This window comes from Cardiocondyla obscurior, linkage group LG09 (genome assembly GCF_019399895.1).
Source record: "Cardiocondyla obscurior isolate alpha-2009 linkage group LG09, Cobs3.1, whole genome shotgun sequence".
Taxonomy (NCBI): domain Eukaryota; kingdom Metazoa; phylum Arthropoda; class Insecta; order Hymenoptera; family Formicidae; genus Cardiocondyla; species Cardiocondyla obscurior.
This window is the reverse complement of record NC_091872.1, coordinates 6588189-6607858: the sequence shown is the minus strand read 5'-3', so window position 1 is coordinate 6607858 and position 19670 is coordinate 6588189. Positions and strand designations below refer to the sequence as shown.

General features: G+C 45.3%; 3 protein-coding genes and 1 long non-coding RNA gene across 5 annotated transcripts in view; 2 read left to right on the top strand and 2 right to left on the bottom strand.

The window, feature by feature from the left end:
* Positions 1–9691, bottom strand: part of Hnrnp-k (Heterogeneous nuclear ribonucleoprotein K) — a 79866-nt gene extending 70175 nt beyond the window's left edge. The window contains exon 1 of the mRNA XM_070661915.1: positions 9558–9691. The gene's annotated coding sequence lies outside the window, so the exon portion shown is untranslated. The remainder of the gene's footprint in view (positions 1–9557) is intronic.
* Positions 9692–10234: 543 nt separating this feature from the next.
* Positions 10235–11375, top strand: LOC139105686 (uncharacterized). The gene is made up of 3 exons (XM_070661919.1): positions 10235–10608; positions 10891–11126; positions 11194–11375. Exons 1-3 carry the CDS (start codon positions 10434–10436, stop codon positions 11221–11223), a joined length of 441 nt encoding a protein of 146 aa, XP_070518020.1. The 5' UTR covers positions 10235–10433; the 3' UTR covers positions 11224–11375.
* A 2-nt stretch (positions 11376–11377) lies between these two features.
* Positions 11378–14869, bottom strand: LOC139105685 (polyamine-modulated factor 1). The gene is made up of 3 exons (XM_070661918.1): positions 14656–14869; positions 11889–12095; positions 11378–11804 (listed from the first exon to the last, which is right to left on the bottom strand). The coding sequence occupies exons 1-3, from the start codon at positions 14748–14750 to the stop codon at positions 11537–11539; spliced, it is 570 nt and encodes a 189-aa protein (XP_070518019.1). The 5' UTR covers positions 14751–14869; the 3' UTR covers positions 11378–11536.
* A 311-nt stretch (positions 14870–15180) lies between these two features.
* LOC139105423 (uncharacterized) lies at positions 15181–18686 on the top strand. 2 transcript variants are annotated; one of them, XR_011546188.1, is made up of 6 exons: positions 15181–15301; positions 15558–15831; positions 15918–16519; positions 16643–16894; positions 17746–17944; positions 18370–18686. It is a non-coding gene; the product is annotated as an uncharacterized lncRNA (long non-coding RNA). The 2 variants fall into 2 exon arrangements; XR_011546187.1 differs by having other exon boundaries at positions 15181–15831.
* The last annotated feature ends 984 nt before the right edge of the window (positions 18687–19670 follow it).

Here is a 19670-nt window from a genome sequence, read left to right as displayed (position 1 = left end):
AAGAAGAGTTGAAGGAATTTAACCCTCCGACGAGTGGATCCGTTTCCAGCGAAGAATTCCACTTCGACTCGCCCGTCGTAATTCGATTCATTTTTAATTCGGGATTAATCGCTCTTTCTCTCTATCGGAGGCTTTACAATTTAATTTACAGACGTTACGGAGAAAGAGTTTCTCAACTCGCGTTGCGTAATTCTTTACGATTTGCGCTTGCACGCCGATATGCAACCTCTTATTCTCGCACGGCTAAAGCCCGCGTCTAGCTCGGCCTTTCTCTTTATTCGAAGTATAATGAATACCGCGGGATCATCCTTCGACATGCCTTCCAATTACAGCGCTCGCCTTTTGTTCTCACGAGTACGGTGGCCGCTCGTTGTTGAATCAAAGGTGCACGAGCATATATATACGCGACTATCGGCTGAAATCGCGAACGTTATAAAGTACGAAGAGGAGGAGGAGGAGGAGGAGGAGGAAAGCCGCGGTGTTATATTTAAAGATGTGTAAAGTTGGCAAAAGGGCAAACGGTATTAAAATAACTGGAAGATACGAAGCATCTCTATATGCGTGTGTACTTTCGCAACCTCATTCTCATCGGGTTAACTTTGGTATTTCGATAGAAATTGTGAAATTGCGCTATCAAAGCCATCTTAGCCTATCATAGATTCGCATGCCGGTACGCCACGTATGTACACGACCATGTAATTCCACGTAATGTGGCGAAGTAGTGCGTTTTGGTTAAACGTACCTCGGTAACTTAAAAAAAATAAAATAAAATAAAATAAAAACCTCGGAATAAAATAATTTCTAAAGCAAAAATGTGGTTTAGCTAATATAAAATAATGTATATGTACAGTAATTAGTAGTAATAATTATCTAGAATATCCGCAACGTCGTAACTTTATTTTAACAAAACCAAGTGTCACCGAAGAAGCGCGAGTTTCGCCGTGTAACTTCTTATCTCTGCTTGTCCCGCGTAACGAGACAAAATAATTTACATTCAAGAGAGATAGCCTTTGAAATAAAGGTGTTTAATGAACGTCGTTTAGAGCGGGAAAACGGCTTTTTTTTTCTTTTTTTTTTTTTTTCTCAGAATATTACCACACGAGACGGGGTGCCGTTTCGACTATGGCTCACGACCAATCTTATCTAAGAGCAGAGACAAATCCGAATCAGATATAGCTACAGCGGTTGACCATTTAATTACTGCTTTCGAGTAACATGACACGCGATCACGCGAGCTACATTTAGGAACAAGCTCGGATCATCAACGAATCGGAGCGGAACGGCGGAAGTCTAGCGGGTTGAAGAAGAGAGGAGGGCACCCGCGTGTCAGGAATTGATGCAAAATTTTGCGGCGCATTGATAAAGATGTAAACGACGCTCGTGCGCCGTCCTAAGAATCTGGACCACTTTGAACGAGCCTATCGCGGCACCCGTGCCAAGATCGCACGGAACAATGAGCGTCGCACTCCGAGAAATCTTCTGGCACCGCTTGCACGTGCAGCTGCTACGCTAACTTTGTGAATTGAATACCGTTCATTGATATTAAGTCAGGGGAAATATTACAGTCCCGCGGTATTATCGGCTTTTGGCCGGCGCCCCGGCGCGGGATGGGAGATTAGAGAGACGTACACCAACGATTCTACCGTGGAGCTTGTGGCAAAAGTAACCCGGCCGCGATGTGCGTTCGATAGAATACTGTTGCGTCGAGAGATGTAGGAACGTATCCGCTGTTCTTTCTCTCCGCGTCGCGTGCGCTAAGAATGACGTGAACGAAATTCCAGCGCGGGAAGAAACGAAAGCAAAAGTCCCATACGCGCGAACGACGAGAGAGAGAAAGAAGAGAAGGATGCGTTCCCAAACGGGTCAAGTTCAAAGTCGCGCAGCATCACGAACCAGGCTTCCGTATACCGGACGCATTTGCATCGTGATCACAAACCCGTGACACCTACGAAGCCCGTGACACTGAACACCCACGTGCGGTCCGAGAGGAATTCAAGCACAAAAAAAAACCCGCAAAATATTCTCGGGAGCCTTGGTCTTCAAATCAAATTTACGTAAAAAAAAAAGAGAAAAAAAAAGTTACCATCGCTCTTGTTAATTAATAATTATACAATTTTTCAACAAAAATCAGCTTTGCGATCATCGGTAATTTTCTAACAAAAATTAACATCGTGTCATATTCGTGTATTAACAAATTTTACCGCGCTTAAATCACGTTAGCCAATTATGATAACGCGCGAAAGCGCATTCTAACCGAGAGGCACGTTCGCACGGAACACCCAGGGCCAAACGATTCCATTCATCACCGAACACAACGCGGCCGTTCATTAAAAGACGTTCGCTAGAATCTCTCATTCGAAGCGTGTCAAAAGTCTAACGAATTCTTGCTCAACAGACCTAAGAAAGAGATTCTTTGAATACCACAGACACGTGTAACGAACGTGATCGATCCGTGAATCAACTTCGACGGTATTCAACAGTCAGTCCAAAGCAAACCAAGAAAAAAAAAAAAAATTAAAAAAAAATCAAATCAAATAAAAAATAATAATAAAACAAATGGAAAAATTAAAATTATAATTGGCAAGTATTTTCGATGAGAATACGGGCGATAAAATCCGCTTCCTCGGGGCCCGTGGTTTGACGCTGCAAATTGGCCTATCAATTCAAATTAAGCCTAAAAGACACTCGTCGACTTTTTACGATCGTACCCATTAACCGCGATTTGCACGTGGCACGTCTGACAGGCGGTTTCCAGAAGATACCTTGGGCAACAGCACCTGGCATGCAGGCCGATTCGACCCGGCGCGGTCTGCTCGCCGTGAACTCGTTACGTAAAACGATGCGAGTAGTTGCGCGGCACGGCTCTCTCGGTTTACGAGAGGAGAGAGAGAAGACAACTGATGCTCGATCTTTCTCGAGGTTCCTCGGCCTCGGGTTCTCTTACCTGCCCGAATGGTTAACTGCTTGCGTAATCGGAGAGCGCTTTAAAACGATATACATCTCGCATGCCGGCTTTCTCGCAAACGTGCAAACCCCCCTCCTCTTTCTCTCTCTCTCTCTTTTGCTCGCTCACGTTTTTACGAGGACGGGAAATGGGGAGGTAACGAGGCGATAATGAAGGGAAATGAGGATAATGAATAATATTTACGCACTCACGGTAGCGGGTAACGGATCCCGATTACTAAACGGTCGCGGTGAGCCGATACCAATTTCTTGGAGCCGCGCACCTCGGACGGGTGCGTTAACGGCTATTACGTCGGATCGTAAATCTCTCGTTGCCGGCGCGGCGACGATCAGATTTAACGACGCGCTCCCACACGGGCGTGTTAATCCCGGCGTGCGCGGCACCGCTTTTAAAATCCTCTTAGCCAATCCCTACATGACGGGGCGAGTTCAGTTCCGTGGCATAACGCGGCGTGTCGTCGATATCTGTCCGCGCGCGTCCGCGAAATCCACGCACGTAAGGCGGCTGCGTCGCAAACGCGGGCACCGTCGATGCCATCGAGCCGATCTCCCGCGGAATTACACTCAAACTCATTTCCCGTTCCTACTTACGTCGTAATTAACGAGATACGAAACGCGACGGTCCGTTGGAACGCCTTCGGTGAATATTTACGAAAAGCGCTTGACAATCTTACGCGTCGGCGGATAAGGACTCGCGAAAGGGCGTGCAGGTGTGCGCCGCGAGAGGCGAATTGGCGTAGATCGAGGACGCGGACTCGCCGTCGTTCGAAAACATCGCGACCGAGTGGAAACGCGAACGCAATTAAAACGGTACGGTGCTCCCGGCGGCGGCGACGATAAAATTCCATTCGACGTCGCAACTCGCGAGAGAGGCGGGAATTAACAGGGCGAGTAATCTCGTAACCTCGCGGCTGCCATAAGAACGGACGACGGTATCGCCGAGGAGGACAAGGAGGAAAGAAAAAAAAAAAAATTATAAAAAAAAAGACGGCGAAGAACTTACGCACACGCGCGGCACGCGCGTTTCACGCTGCGTGTATCCCGTGCGTATGTGTGCGTACGTTTCATGATTCGCCGCGCTCGCGGGGAGGACCTAGATAGATCAACACCGGCGGCAACGGCAGCGACGGCACAGCCGCTGCATTCCATCTGTCGTAAAAGTGCACGCTGAGCTCCAAGGACTACGAGTCGGCGGCGAGCAGAACGCGAAGGGGGAAGGAGGAGGAGGTGGCGGCGGCAGAGGAACGTGAGAGGAGGCGAAATTCAAAAAGGGAAACTCCGCGGCGGAGAGACGCAACGCGGAATGCCGGCGTTGTCGCAATCCTCTTGGGCAATCCTTCCCGAGACGACGCGCGGAATGTACTCCACCCTCCAGCCGTATCGCCGGCAAAACTAATTACGAGCGTCGTCGCGGCGCGAAATTAGTTTATTCGGGGAAAAAAAAAAAAAAAAAATTTTTTTAAATCTCTATTAAGACGAAAATATATCGCGAGTTATCGCAGCGCGCGCGCGGATTCGAGAATTTTGAAAGGACCCTTTCCGACGACAAGAATCGATAAAGGAGAGTAATCGCCGTTAATTAATGCACCTCGTTATTATGTGGATTACTCGGACCACTCTGACTTTCAATGGCTCGCGCATGAATAGCTAAATAGCGAGGCGGTAATATCGCCTGGTCGCGCTGAAGCAAATAGTGCACGGCGAATAAATGTGCAATCACGATCCGCGCTATTAATGAATTCTCACCTGTCAATGTAAATAGACCCGCACTGATTAATACGCTTTATAAGTGGAATTGTAAATACGAGGATCGTAGTATCATAAATGCGACCTGGTTCCTGAAGAACATCTAACAAAGCTAAAGTTAGAGAACGAAGAAGTCGAATAAATTAAATAAAAAAATATATATATATTTTTAAAAAACCCGAGCAAAAGAGGAAACGGTATGACGAAACGTATGAAAAACGAACAATTTAAAACCAGCTGTCGTGGTAGCGCCTTATCTGGCCGATTACGTAGCCTATCCTATTTTAGTTCCGTGTCATTCGCACAAAGCGGTTTCGCTTTATTTTAGCCATCCGTTTTCCTCGAACAGATGGTTAACTAGAGCGCGACAAAAGTGTGCGAATCGATGACACGTATCGTTTCACTCACAGCCCGCGAGAAGCACGTTCGCAAATTATCATCGCGGGAATGAGAAATTCATTTAAAACCCAGATAATTACGACTTGCAGATACGAGCAAACAAAAAAAAAAAATAAAAAATAAAAATAAAATAATATCTGCATTTATCGGCATCTTATATTCCTGTAATCGCCTTATTAACACCTCGGATGTCGTAAATAAGAATCGAAGGAAGAAGTGCATCACTAAATACGACGCAGTTTACTCGGAATAACAAGTCCCGCGGACTCAGTTGGGACCGAATCAATTAGCGAGTAAATAATTCTCCCATTTTAAGAGAAAGATAGAAGAGAAGAGAGAGGTCGAACGTAATCAACTGAGGGGAGGCGAGAGGAGTCGAGAATTACATGGTTAATTTATCGCTCGGCGAAACAGTTCGCTAGTTACGAAAACAAAATATCTCATTCTGCTCGTAAGAGAGAGAGAAAGAGAGAGAGAGAGAGAAACGCCAGACCTACGCGCGCGAGAAGTTCTATTTTTCCAATATCTAATTAAGAGTTTCGCCATCCATCGCGCGCGAGATAGCTGGGAACTTCCCCGGCGTTTTATCGAAGTCGCGGAGTCTTTCGCAGGGAATAAAATAAACCATTAATTTCCGCGAGAAGCTAAAATGTTCGAGACAGTCTTCCGCCGCGGCTGCGAACCCGCCCGACGTTTGGGTCCGGCGCACATCTGCACACGCGGTTACATTCGTTAAATAAATAATTCGATTGTAACGCGAGGGGTATATACCTTTCCACCCTTTTAACTCGATTTAATATCCGTTGCGGTATTAGAGAATCCGATGTGCCGCAGCGCCCAAGGGCCTTTCGAACGCGGCGAACGTTGCAAATTGCGATTGCAAATAACGCGAATGCATCCGTCATCCCGCCTCTCTTCTCCTCCCGGCGACTCGTGCCCCCTCGTCTTTCCACCTTCCTCGCGGTATATATCGATTACGTCGCGCGTGGGAAATAATTGACGCCGGCCGCGAATGACGTCGTCCTACGACGATCCGTTTAGCGTGAAAACACGGGCTCCGCCAGGCTAGATTGTAAAATTGCACGCAACTGGGTCAATTCGCCGCCGTCCACGTGTTATTACGCGGCGCACGATGTCAGTGTTACGCCGATTGCTCCGCGCTGAAAGTGCCGGACCCGTTTTAAATGATAAAAGTGTAATCAAGGTTGACCGGCGGCGGCGGCGGCGGCGGCGGCGGCGGTGGCGGTCGATCCCTTTGCATAAATCGTGAGACCAGCTAGCGCGGGAGACTGCGAGGCAATCAAGGCTAACTGTACCGCGACTCGCGCGTTTTCTCAAGACCTAGAATCGGGCGTACCTATACGTGTTTCAAGTAACGACACTCGGGCCCGCGCCCGCAAACGCTGATCAATGCTAATCGCGGTTAACTCCCGCTACCTTGCTCGCGTTACAAAGATCGAGTCGAACGTAAAACCAACGTTCCTCCACGGGCTCGTCCTTTCGAGCGTTCTTAAAGCGACGCTTCAACGTTGCACGAAATGTTCCCATCGGCGGCGACGAACCGCGATATCGGTGCACGCCAGTGATCTCTTTACTCCCGCGCGGCGTGGAAATTCTAAGGGGGAAAGGAGGAAAAAAAAAAAAAAGACGCTGGGCTAGCGGGACGTTAGCTTTGTCCGCGCACCTGCTATCGCGTCCGACACTTCCTCTCCCGTCGAGGGAAAACAAATTCAACCTACAAAACGGACAATAAAAAGAAACCTTGAACCATAACGCTTCACAAAGAAGCGCCGCGCTGACCCTCCCCGCGCGCGCGGCGCGGCGGCGCCGTCGTTGTTTTCCACCCGGCACTTAGTGGAAACAACAAAGTGCGTGTCCCAGGCACGCGCGCTCGCGTGCCCAGCGGGCGTGTGAGAACCGCGTGCCGTGCGTGTGAATCCGCACGGCAACGCGCGTGTGCCGGAGCGGCGACTATAATGTTTGCAATCACAAGTTGGAAAGTTTTGTGATGGCAACCGCTCCGCCGGCCAGTTACCCTGGTAACGCTTTGTTGTGCCATTGTGTCGACCGGCGGAAGGGGGCGAGTCGGGAGAAAATCCACCCCCGTACGAGCGAGCCGTCGCCTGAAAGCAGCCCCGGTCGTCCTCCCTCCCGTCGCCGGCAGCCGAGAAATTGGATGAAACGGCCAGAGCTACACCCCGAGCCCTTATCCCCTCGATTGCCACTCGGGGACCAACTAACTTGGCTTGACCTAGCCCAAACTATCAGTCTCTCTAATTCTCGCCCCTCTTTCCCCCCTCGGTTCTCACCCCGTGCCGGTAAGGCGAGTGTCTCTTTTCCACCCGTTCGATCCTTCGTTTCGCACAGACGCGCGATTTTAAATATATCCTAGCAAAAAAAAAAAAAGAAAAAAAGAAAAAAAAAATTGACGAGAAGCATCGTCGAGCTACAAGTGCGCGTCGTCTACGAATATTTTACGCCCTCGTGAATTATTTTAAATAAATAATTTGGTTGAAAACTGGCCGGTTTCGGCCGCGGTGGGAGAGAGGGAAGTTTGTTTAATCGTCGGTTTTCAATGGCTCGATTTTATACGGTTACCCCGGCATCGATCGGTCAAATTTTACACGTAATAATTTACATTCGAGGCCGAGCCGAGCGAGCCTTGACACGACCGAGTCTAGAGTCCAGGCTATTCTTTCATATTAATGTCTCGTAATTATCGCGAATGCAAAACGATAAGTCGAAATAGTTGATAACGGGATTTTCGAGATTATTCGCCGGTAAGGCACGTCGCGTCGCCGGCGATTCTTCGCGAGGTAAAAATGTCTTCCAGATCCGAGGATATTAATAGAATTTGTTGCCCAGGGAATTTTCGGCGGTCGACGCGTATCCTAATATCAACTGGCATGTGGCGCAACATGCACAAATATAAATGGCACGGCATCGAGTGTCAACTCGATGCTCGATTGAAACTATCAGATACATATTTCTTACAAAGTGAGCGACCTCTCGGACTTTTAATTAAATGAGAAGCATCGTGTGACCTAGCACTAAATTGTATCATTCTGGAAAAAAAAAAAATAAAGAAAAATAAAAAAAAATGTTTATTTTTAGAATTTTCTTTTTTTTTCGTAAAAAGACATCATCCCTATCTACGCTAAAAGATAATATTTGTATCTGATCCGACTACTTCTCCCTACTAATTTCGATATGGTCTTCGCTCTACATTACTCTAATGAGCCACAAATAGGATCGTCCTTTGGTAAGCATTTACGAACATCGCGCCCTCGTACGTGTTTGCGTTTAATAAAATTTTCAGGATGGAATAACTCCCGACGTCTTTAGAAACAGTTCGCACTTGTTGGTCCAATGATAAACAAGAAAACTTATGGTCACCCGGCGACGAACTTCGTGTAATGCACATCTGTCGATGGAAGATATATCGCTGCGGTTGTTAGAAATACGTCTGCCCCGTGAGCTCTTAATTTTACTTTCAATTCGTTTCGAGAGATAATCCAAAGGGTATTGCATCCGAAAAAAAAAAACAAAAAAAATTACGGATTCCAGGGAAACAAATACATTTGCGAGGTCCGCGCGCAGTCGGTCGCGCACGCCATTCGGAGTGCTTATCGTGCGAGATAACGCCACCGCAGATATCGAGCTTCGTTCCTCGCCGCGAATAAACAATGCGTTACTCGACGGATTACAACGTGCCCCTACCACCTCGGGTTACACTTAACCGCATGAGACTCGAGCATCTGAACCGAACTCGGATCATTCAACCTGAAAGGGAAATATACGTCCCGATGCGAGAATAGGTTGCCCGTCGAATAATCGACCGGCCGTCTTATTTATTTATTCACCAGAGCACGTCCTGACGCGCCTCGTATCAGAGTATTACAGCCCGTGGTCGATCGGAGAATGCGGAAAAAAAAGGAGAAAAAAAGAAAAAAAGAAAAAAAAAAGGAAAGAAAGAAAAGAAAGAAAGGCTCCGACTTTCGGTATCGACTCGGAGCTTCCCGCGACCGCGTGCGAGCGCTCATGCGGCGTATAACCTCCAAAGCCAAGCGCCGTTTCTCGGCGACGCGTAAATGCACTTGGGACGCTCGGGACATTACATGCTCAGGGGAGAGAAGGAACGCGACGCGTCGCCGATCGTCGGACTCGCGATCTCTGTGGACACGGCCGCGCGCGCGCGCGCGCGCGCACAGTCGACGGAGGGACGCAAGGTCAAGCCGCCACGTCGACCGTTCGACGACGGCCGGAAATCACGAGAAATTAACCCCTGCTAAACGAGAGAATACGAGTCGACGGCGCTGTCCCTCCGTAGCGACGCGTCTTCGTTACCCGTGACGTCTCGGCCCTACGGACGCGCGCGCGTCCGCGTCTCGTACCGGCGGCGACCGATCGGCGCGCGTTTACGCGACGATAGGCGATGATCAACTTACTTGCAGTCACGTAGGCCGCTGCCACCAAGGTCCAACGTGTGGGACGTCACCGGGACGAATTCTCACGCACGAACACGATACGAAACTCCGGTAGGCAATCACGTCGCAATGGCGAATCCGCGGGTGCGTTGTGATCACTGACGTTCGAGACGCTGCCTCCATCTCGCGGCGGCGCTGTTTTACGCGGGAAACGCCACCAGCGCGCTCACCATCTTGTTTCCCGGTTATTTTTTGAATTCTGGCACTCGCCGACCCGCCGGCGGTGATCAGCGTAGCACTGTAAATTGATGATAATTTTACCACTCGGCTCGCTTTAAATCACATATTTATCTGAACTTAATACTCGCGAGAAGGGAAAGACGAGTAGGCACGGAAAGTGCGATTAAAATGTAACCGTTTGACAAATTAGAATCGAAAATATTGCAGAAAATATCAGTAAATTACGAAAGAATCGATTAAATAAACAATCAGATGTATCAGATGAAGCACGAATATGCCCCCATTTCGATCAAATTACGATTAATTTAATGAATTTAATGGAAGGTTAGATTCGACAGAAGGGTTTTGCCTCGTACGAAACTTTTCTCTTCTACTGAATGTCAAATATCCGATTTAATTAATCAGAGCTTGATCGAAACGAGTCTGAGATAATAATACTGCAAGTATCTTACCACCAAGTTGTTCTTTTACCCAATTTCTCAACACCAATGTCACTTCGAATCTCCAGTCGAGCCACCGTTGCAACCGTCACTTCGCCGTCTCTTAGCTCACTACTTTCTACAACGGCCGCAGTAATTCCGCGAGGGCGTTAGCGTACAGTGAGATTTGCTGAAATTATATAAAACATATACTATATATGTATACTGAATTCCAGATATGGTATTAGCCGCGGCGACGGTGGCTAGCGTACGTGAACTTGTCATAGTGTGCATCGAATCTCACACAAACTTTAAATTCTGCGAGCAATTAACTACTAAATTAATTAACTTTACGATGAACAACGAATTCTGTTGGAATTTCAAGAAGTCTGTTAATCGACACGAGGCTAATGGTAATTATTTCATCACTTTCTTTTTTTTTTTTTTTTTGCAACTAACACATATCGGTAATATAAATTTATAGTAGTTTTTAGTAAAATCCAACATAAATTAGAAATAGGAAACTAGAAAAAATATTTAGAACTGTTTCAAATCAGCTCTATTGTTTTAATTTGCTACTTTTTTTTTTTTTTTTAGTTTATTTTTCATCAATTTAAAATTTACTTTTAATGCTATTACACTCAAGGTTCGGGTTTTGATATAAAAAAATTAAAATTAAATTTGAATTTATACAGTTTCCAGTAAGATCAACACAATGGAGCTTGATGAAACCCTTCCCGAGCGTTTTAAGAACATAAATCTCAACTGTGATACATACGTAAAGTCAGGCGGTGACAAAGATTTCAATGAGACAATGTCCAAGCAGCCGATGCACTTGAAGTTGCTAGAAGAGCTGATGCAATTGAAAAGAAAAACGAATGATAATAGAAAACAGCTCGTTCATCTAAAAGCCATGATAACAGAACTAGAAGTAATCTCAACACTCGCAAACTTATAATTACGGAAGTACATAATTAATATAATCTTTTCTTTCACAGGAAAAGATGCGATACAAAATTCAAGAATAAAAAAAGATATCAAAGAGCAACATACTCAAATCACTACATATACCGAAACAAATACATAAAATTTCAATCCATGAAGATATAAATAAAAACGACAGCGCTAATAATATGCAATAAAAGTTTTCGTATAAATATAACGTTAAAACGACACTATGTATGACTTTATTATACATGTATATTTAGAATTAATATGAACATACATTTTATATATATGTATAATAAGTAAATATATTTTTTGTGAATATATTTGTCTAAAAAACTTTATCACGTATATACATGTTATAATATACAGCGTGCTTCCGAGATTCACTCAGAATCATTCGTTTTCGAGCCTTTCGAGAGAAGTCGCTAGTTCCTTGCACGTATTTTCTAATTGTTGCATTACGACAGGCGCGCAATTCAGAATCCTCATCACGTTGTCGTTCGTGGCACGTATCCTCGATCTACTTTCTACGATTGTCTTCATTAGGTCTTTGTTCTCCCTTTCTATCTCGTTCACCTGTTTCTCCAATTTCTCGGTCACCTCTTTAATCTTGTGCGCATCCAGCGATCTCATATGTGCTTTTACATCTCCAGGTGGACGCCTGCAATCGAAACGATATCGTTTTTAAAACAAAGGAACACACTCGGACAAAATCGCGAGATAAATTTCTAACAGATGTACCAACCACGCCTGTTTGTTATCAAACTTTGTGCTTTCCTCGGATAATTTCGCCAGCTTAGTTAAGTTCTCCTGTAAATCGCCTTCCTTTATTATTTCTTCCACATCGTCGTTCATGCTGTCGTACAGTTCCTTTACCATGGCTTTGTGCAGCTTCTGAACGATTTTTGGCTTCGACTTGAGAATTGTAAATATCTCAAGAAACTCATTCTCGCTGAAACAAAGACGAATTTAATAAGCTTCAAATAAATGAAATATTGTACGAATACGTTATGGCATTAAATCATGTAGCTCGTGCAGACGCATATAATAATCGTCACGGCTCGAAATAAACACTAACTTAAGTAATATTAGTAACATCTGGAAATATAATACAGCGCAGCGTTGGCAATTTGAGTCGTCCACTACATCTCGTTTCGCGGAAAGACGCCTTATCAATTTGGACGATATACACGTGGCTATCTACCTGCCTCTGTCTCCTATACGTATAATGCGGCACGTATATAAAAGAAAGAAGACCCCGCGCTTCTTATTCCGACGGCTTTCTATCTAGTGTACACGGATGCGGCGTTTCCCTTACGTGAGTTATTACATGACGGCTATCGGGGATCGAAGTTCTCTTTGTTCCAACGCCAGACAAAGAGCGGCATCCTCAATCACAGAGAAAGGGAATTCGGGCAGTTCTAATCAACTTTTTTTGCCGCGTTATAATAAGCATACAATAGTAAGATCCAATCTTGTTCCTCAGCTATGAGTTTTGTACATAAAAAATAATAATAAAATTTTTTTAATACCAAAATGTGTTACATTTATTTTTACACTCGTATACTACTTTCATTGATCACAAATGTATGTATTATACATACGTTGATCGAGGGTATCAAAAAAAAAAAGGATGATCATTACTTAGATCTTGATAAAAATTACTTTTTATTTGATAAAACTACGTGCTACGTTAAATTTACCTCGAGTTTACCACAGAATAACAGCGACAACGTTGTTCCTTGCATGCTCAATCAGGCCGGGACTGGTGCAATTTGAAATCGAAGTTACATATTTGCATTAGTCCAGACCTAGCCGAGCATGCTCTTCCGCTGACGGTCCAGAAGATGTTCAGCCTCTCGTATAATCCTTCAAATCGCACAATCTCGTGTACTTTCTATTCAAACCCAACTAACAATAAACAAGAGATTACATCTCGTACAAAAAAAAAGAAAAAGAAATATATATATCTACAAAACCAACGTGCAGCGTTTAACGTCCAGAGTTAATCGTCCAAAACGAATCGTTGACTAAGTGCGTGATCACCGGCATCTCGGAGAGGAAAGAACCGATCGCCTTCGCCAGCAAGATACGCAAGCACGCATCGGTGCGATACGATCCCAGCGGCACACAGTACACGAGTGACCATCGCCCCCGCACCGGTCACCGTGGCAGGAGGTCTTTGTTTCCCCGACCGGCTTCTTGGAATCCCTCGAAGGTCAACTAGCGCGCGTGGTGGACCCGCGGGAAGGAGGCCTTCCTGGAAGCGATGCCCGGGAGAGGAATCGCCCCGATTCAGTGGATCGCTCCGGCGGCAATCGCGGCCACAGATCCGATGCGAGCGTATGACGGCCACGTGAGCGGCCACGGCGAGTCGGGAATTAACATGCGAACCGCGGAGGCCAATGACATCAAGTAACACCGAGAGGCGTTGGGTCACCGACGATACCGATCCCTTTCGCGCATATATATGTATATACGCATACACATACCTCGCTTTCCATCCTGGCCCGCTTAATAAATCACGAATCAGCTTCTCGTAAAAGACAGAGATTAGTAGGCCGCGACAACAGTTATCTTACAAAATAATCTTTCACGTTTATTTTTGTTCAAGATCGATTTCCCAGATTTTTTTTTTTTTTTTTTTTTTTTTTATTACCGATACTTACGCGTGATCTTCGACGTGATTTAAAAATTATACAGGCTGATTTTGAAAAAAAAGAAAAAAATCTAAAATTGTAAGTATTTGGTCGCGTACATGTTGTGTAGATAATCCAATGGATAAATTATACGTGAAGCAATTATTTATTACGGAATAAGCTCGAGAAATGTTCTTTTTTTTTTTATTCAATAAATTTATTTTACTATTTTAATAATGTAAAAATTGTTGTAATTTTAAATAAATTATTTAATGGATTAATATTTAATTCTTTTTTTTGTTTTAACATGCTAAATCCTGTAAATGAAACAAGACGTTTGGATCAGAAATCTCAACCACGTGACGCACTTGACACACTTCTTGATAGTGGTACAGTTATAGCTTTGAGTGTATATGAATCGTGATTTTTACGCACAGCCAGATGCTTTAAACTGGAAAGATGTAAAGGAAAAAATTTTCCTTAACCGAGAAAAAAAAAGGGACGCTACTTGACGCTACACTCCGTAAATTTCTTTCCAATTTTAATACCAAAGCGCTTGAATAATGATTAACTTTTTACATTTAAAATAAATGCCCTACTTATTTTGTCGAGTTAATTCTCAAGTAATTAATTGATTTATCAATCAAGCGGTTAATAACAAATAAAAACGAGGAAAATATTATAATGAAATTCTCGAAACGTGTTTCTTTTTCCGAAAATAAGAAAAAGTAGCTAAACTACTGAAGACAACGACAAACGGAGCTTGCTCGTCGTCTTCTAGTCGACAAAAATCGCGCGGGTGACAGTAAAAAGAAGAGGTTAGGTTAAACGCGCGTGAAGTTGCGTGTGAAATAGAAGGAAAATATCGCTCACCTCACGGATCCGGCGACGCTCCTTAGGACGTTGGAGACGGCGATTCGGAAGAGCCGTGCGTTGTTCGAATAGTCGGCTTCCTCGTCTTCCGCCATTTCCCGTGATCGTGATTTGCGCGGGAGACAGCGAGCTGCGACAAAGGACTCGCGTCAACAACGCCTCGTAATAACGGTTCCAGCTTCTCGCTAAACCGTCGCTGTGCCTCTCGCACGTCCTGACAGAATTTGAATTGCCCCAGAAGCCGTACGTCATCTAAGTTCCGCGTCAGACGTGAAGATGGCACTTGAGACGCGCCTCCGCGCCAATTTTACGTTGCTGCAAGTGCCACCAACTTCAAGGGGCAGCTGAACTGAAAGGAAACAATAACAGCGATGAAGACAGCAGTAGTGCGTTAAATTAGCAACATATAACGATTAAGGTAAATTTGTTCATACAATTATATCACGTTCTTTTGCTCGCTTTTTCTCGTCTTTTTACTTTATGCGAATTTTCTAGATCAACCGGCAATCGCGGAACCGGTTTGCGCTGAATGAAGTCTTCATAGCGAGCTGTTTGCTAATGATTATGGCGAAAGTTCTGTATTGATGGAGATATCGAAAGTGCGGCACGAATAGTTAATTAGTCCTCATCGCGATTACGGCATGTTGTACGTCAATACGATATAATTGCTTTTATGCCTAAAAGGCGCGTTCGGTGGATCGATCCTTGTTTCGCAGCATCGTTCGAAGAAATTCCGACAAGTCATCTTGCATGCACGCTCGAACGCTTAAAAAGCAGGACTTGTTAATCAGCGACGTTTGTCTTTGTAGAGCGAATAATACTTTTATCTTCGCCGACATTCTTTTCTCACAAAAGGCAAAATGTATTCGATTTGCGTCAGACTTTTAATAACGTTTTTATAGATGCAGCAAATTTGTTCATTCGCGTGCTGAAAGAGACTGGAACATCCAATCAAGATTAGTGAGCCCGTAACCTAACTCTTCAAATGAGTTATCATCACATTGCTGTCACGCAGAAATAATATATGGCGAAGGAAAACAAAAATCCTGCGAAATGACGATGTTAACTGTCATCGGTTGGGAGTTGGAGTCGTAGAAGAGTGCTTAGCATACAAAGCGGTAAATCTCAAGACGTGAGAGAAGTCACAATCGAGATGTTAGACAGCCACTTTAAAACGTAGGTAATGCTAAAAATCTATAGTTGAAATGTTTACGTATTACGTTTTCGTGCTTAAGTACTTTTACGTGCTGTGGCCCTTGCAGGTCGGCCGACTTTGCAGGTGTGCACGTTTTACGTTCGATCACGTTAACGGGATAGCCACCACAACGGTGCCGCACCCCTCGAGATGCACGCGTTTATACGTGCCCGCTTCAAAGGTCAAAGATGACAGCGAGAGGATGCCGTACCGCCACCATAAACCGAAGAGCAGCGTCTGCGACGTGCCTTAGTTGTGTTATGCAACCGGACTTTTTGTTCAGCGCGGTGGCCTGAACTATATTTGCTATATTTTTGCTCGGTTAACTTGGCGCTCACGGGAAGGCTCTGACTACCGACAGGCAGAAGCGCCCATTCACTTTACTCGCCCACGACAGAAGAAACTCCAAGAGAAAGAAAGAGAGAGAGAGAGGAACTCTCTCTTTCTACTACTCAATAGATTGCGGAGCGAACAATAAATAATGCCTTTTTTTTCTCTTGACGTGATCGACAGGCGACGTAACGATCTCGCGATCGCGGATCGAAATTCCCTGACACGTTTTCAAATTCCGATGCGACGATTGCACAAGCGTGCGTCGCAGACGTACGCATATGGCGCGAATTGTGCTTCTACGATTCCATCGTACGCAGTAGACAGTTCCCACAAACGGTATGTGAAACGCCTCGATATTTCTGGTTTTGTCAGGGTAATTTTTTTTAAGAATTTAAATGATTTTCAACTTTGAACGACATTCGAAGCAACTGAGTGTATTATATAGTTGAATTGTTTCAGAACATCTAGAGGAAGAACTCACACGCCCGATGATTATCGATAGATCCGAAATATCCTCCGCATCAATCATCGCGCGAGCAACATCCATCACGTTTCGCGAAGATTACTTATCGAGAGGGATGATCGTGCGCGTGGGAAGACGCTAACTGGCGAATAAAGTAACGCTGATCTATTTTGTGTCGAGGAAGAGTAGCGAGAATGAGGCAACGATGTACGAAGGCAGTGCCTCGTTTAATGACGACGCGAAAAGAGGTATCGTTGTAACGAAAGTTGATAGAAATTAATGAAGAGAGGAGAGGCATTCCAATTATGCGTCTCGCGAAAACGGCACGTCGCACTGACGTAACTGCGTCTTATGCGTTTTCTATTCGCAACGTGATCGAAGTAAGCGTAATTGATCGGTATGCTGTTAAGTTGTAGCGTTTCACGCGCCTAAAGAAATCGGCTCTTGTCAAACGCTTTTATTAATTTTTATGCTAGATTTATTAGCGAGCGGGTTAATGATGCCAGAAATGGATGAAAGAACGGTGCTTTCACACTATATTTTTCTCCTGTAAATTCATATCCTCCGGTTTGGCACAGCGAGCGTAATTAGCAAAGCGAAATGGGCTCGTGTCCTTAATTTGTCCATCAGGAATGCAGCAAAATGCGAACACGCCTGCCATCATTTAACCCCGTGCGCGAAGTGTAGAAATCTGTTTCTACACTTCGTCCCTTCTTCCTTTTTTCGCTACGTTCGCGGGAATTGCGTCAATATCGCGGCGCGTAATAGAAAATCGCCGCAGAGGTTTTTTTTTCTTCTCTCCATTGACCTCCGGCAATGCGGGCGTCCATTCTTACGAAATGGCACGATCGCGTGCACGAGGTCGTGAAGAAGAGAGCGGAGGTAGAGCACGCGCTCCTGGTTTTGCATGATCCTCTCATATGTGCCGCTCAGCATCTCGGGATACTTCCGCGACAGGCTGTCGAAATCCGCGGACGAGTTCTTGCCGCCGGGTTACAGCTATAACTAGCACGATAATTGGATGTGTCCGCCAACTCGCAGTGCGATTTTCGAAAGGCAAAAGTGCCTGGTAGCTTAACAGATGTGCTTCGTCTTTCAGGGGGAAAAAAAAAACCAGCCTGCATTCAAGGAGCATCATCAACCGCGGGCTATACGTGACGTTTGAAGGACGGAGCCTCCTCTGCAATCGATAAGATCTGAAATGGATGCTAAAATCTTCAGGATTTAATCGCGAGGAACTGCGACTTGTTCGGTCCTTCCGATTATTTCCCTGCGCCGCACCGGCGATCAACTGGTAGGTAGAACTCGATGCAATATGAGATTTGCTCGTTCATCAGACCAATTTCGAGAGAAAAAGAGAAATCGTTTTTCTTACGTGAATAAATTTTTGATGTAGCACAAGTAATAAAATAGATAAGTGTACGGATTGCGTGCCAAAGAAACAAAATTTGCTCAAGGAACATTAGTAATCATGTAAGAGTAGAGCGAAACGCGGTGGCTATCGACGTTGCCGTATTCTATTATTAAGCGATTAATCAATTATTATCAATCAATTATGGCTCGCAATCGCTGACGATTTTCTGTCTCGACTCTGTAACCGATTTGTGGAATATCTATTTGAATTGAGGAAGCGGAGCGTGCAAATCATCGCTTCCTTTTCTGTTTCACTTATTTCACTTCGCTGAGAATCTCACGTAACGCCGAACCGTATGATTTCAGGTAGGATTTCTCAATAAAGATTTCCGAAGTTCAGGCTGATCTATCTCCCTGGGAATCTAGACGAGCACGTACGCTATCTTTCTCTCGGAGGCGAGCGGGATATCTATCGGGATTATGTTCGCGTCGCTTCGTCTACAGCGAAGCGTCAGTACGGTGACCCAAGGTGGATCGTTAACCGGCGAGTTACGTGCCGATCGGCAAGGCAATACCTTGACGTTTTCAAATGCGTCTCGGTTTACGCGCTCAGTCCCATTTCATGGAATCGTTTACGGCATACCGCGGTCAGCACGTCGCGCATCAATTATATAGACGCGTAATATTCTCGCGATCGCGGATGCGAGTCTCGCGAATTAGTTAGTTTGTTTTTTTCTTTTTCTTTTTTTTTTTTTTACAACCGGCCTTTCGCAACCGTCGAAACTCGGGCCAACCGGATCCGAGCCTCGACCGTGTAATTATCCGAATATGACGGTCCAAATAAAAACGCGCGCGAGCTCTTGACGAGATAATAGCTCTCATTAATAATTCTCACCGCGGTCGGTGAAAAAGATAAACTTTACGTCACACGTTAGGCACGTTTGGAGACCGTCCCAAGTCGCTCAGTTCCCGACCTAGCTGACGGCACGAGCACGATCGTCGTGCGTGCACGCATCAGACGAGCTACAGAGATGCTCTCAACGTGGTTGCGCAATCAAGCTTTGCTCGATTGCGGAGCACACGTTGCTCCCCGTAAGCCGGGACGATGATGACGACGCGACCCCGCGGGTATAATTCTCGCGTTGAAAGAGCCGATATAATTACAAGGGAGAAACGCGCGGCGAGTGCGTGCCGTCATCGGCTTCTCCGCGCTTTCTCACCGCTTCCCTTTTTGTTCTCGAGGCGCACGTCGAGGACCAAGCAGAATCTCGAAGAGATCAGGAGAGATTTCGACGCTTGAACCGCGCAAGATCTGTTTCACATGAAACATCGAATTTAAATAACGTTATTTGTTGAGCGACCCATTTATGGCGCAATGTACTTTGAACGCCTGAAAAAAAAAAAACTACAATGTGCTGTTAAGCTCACTTTGCTTTTACGATACTCGTTGCCACGACTCTTACCTCACTTTTATGCCGATCCCATTGACCGACCTTCAGATCCATTCGGAGATGCCTGCCGATCTGTATCAACTCGGCATTGCGCAACCATCCCTCATCTTCGTTCGACGAGATTCATCTCGATAAAAGTCTCTGATAGCCCTCCCACCGTGCGCGTTCTCATCCGGCGGCTCTAGGATCTCTTCTCTTTCTTTCCTCACCTCTCTTCTCG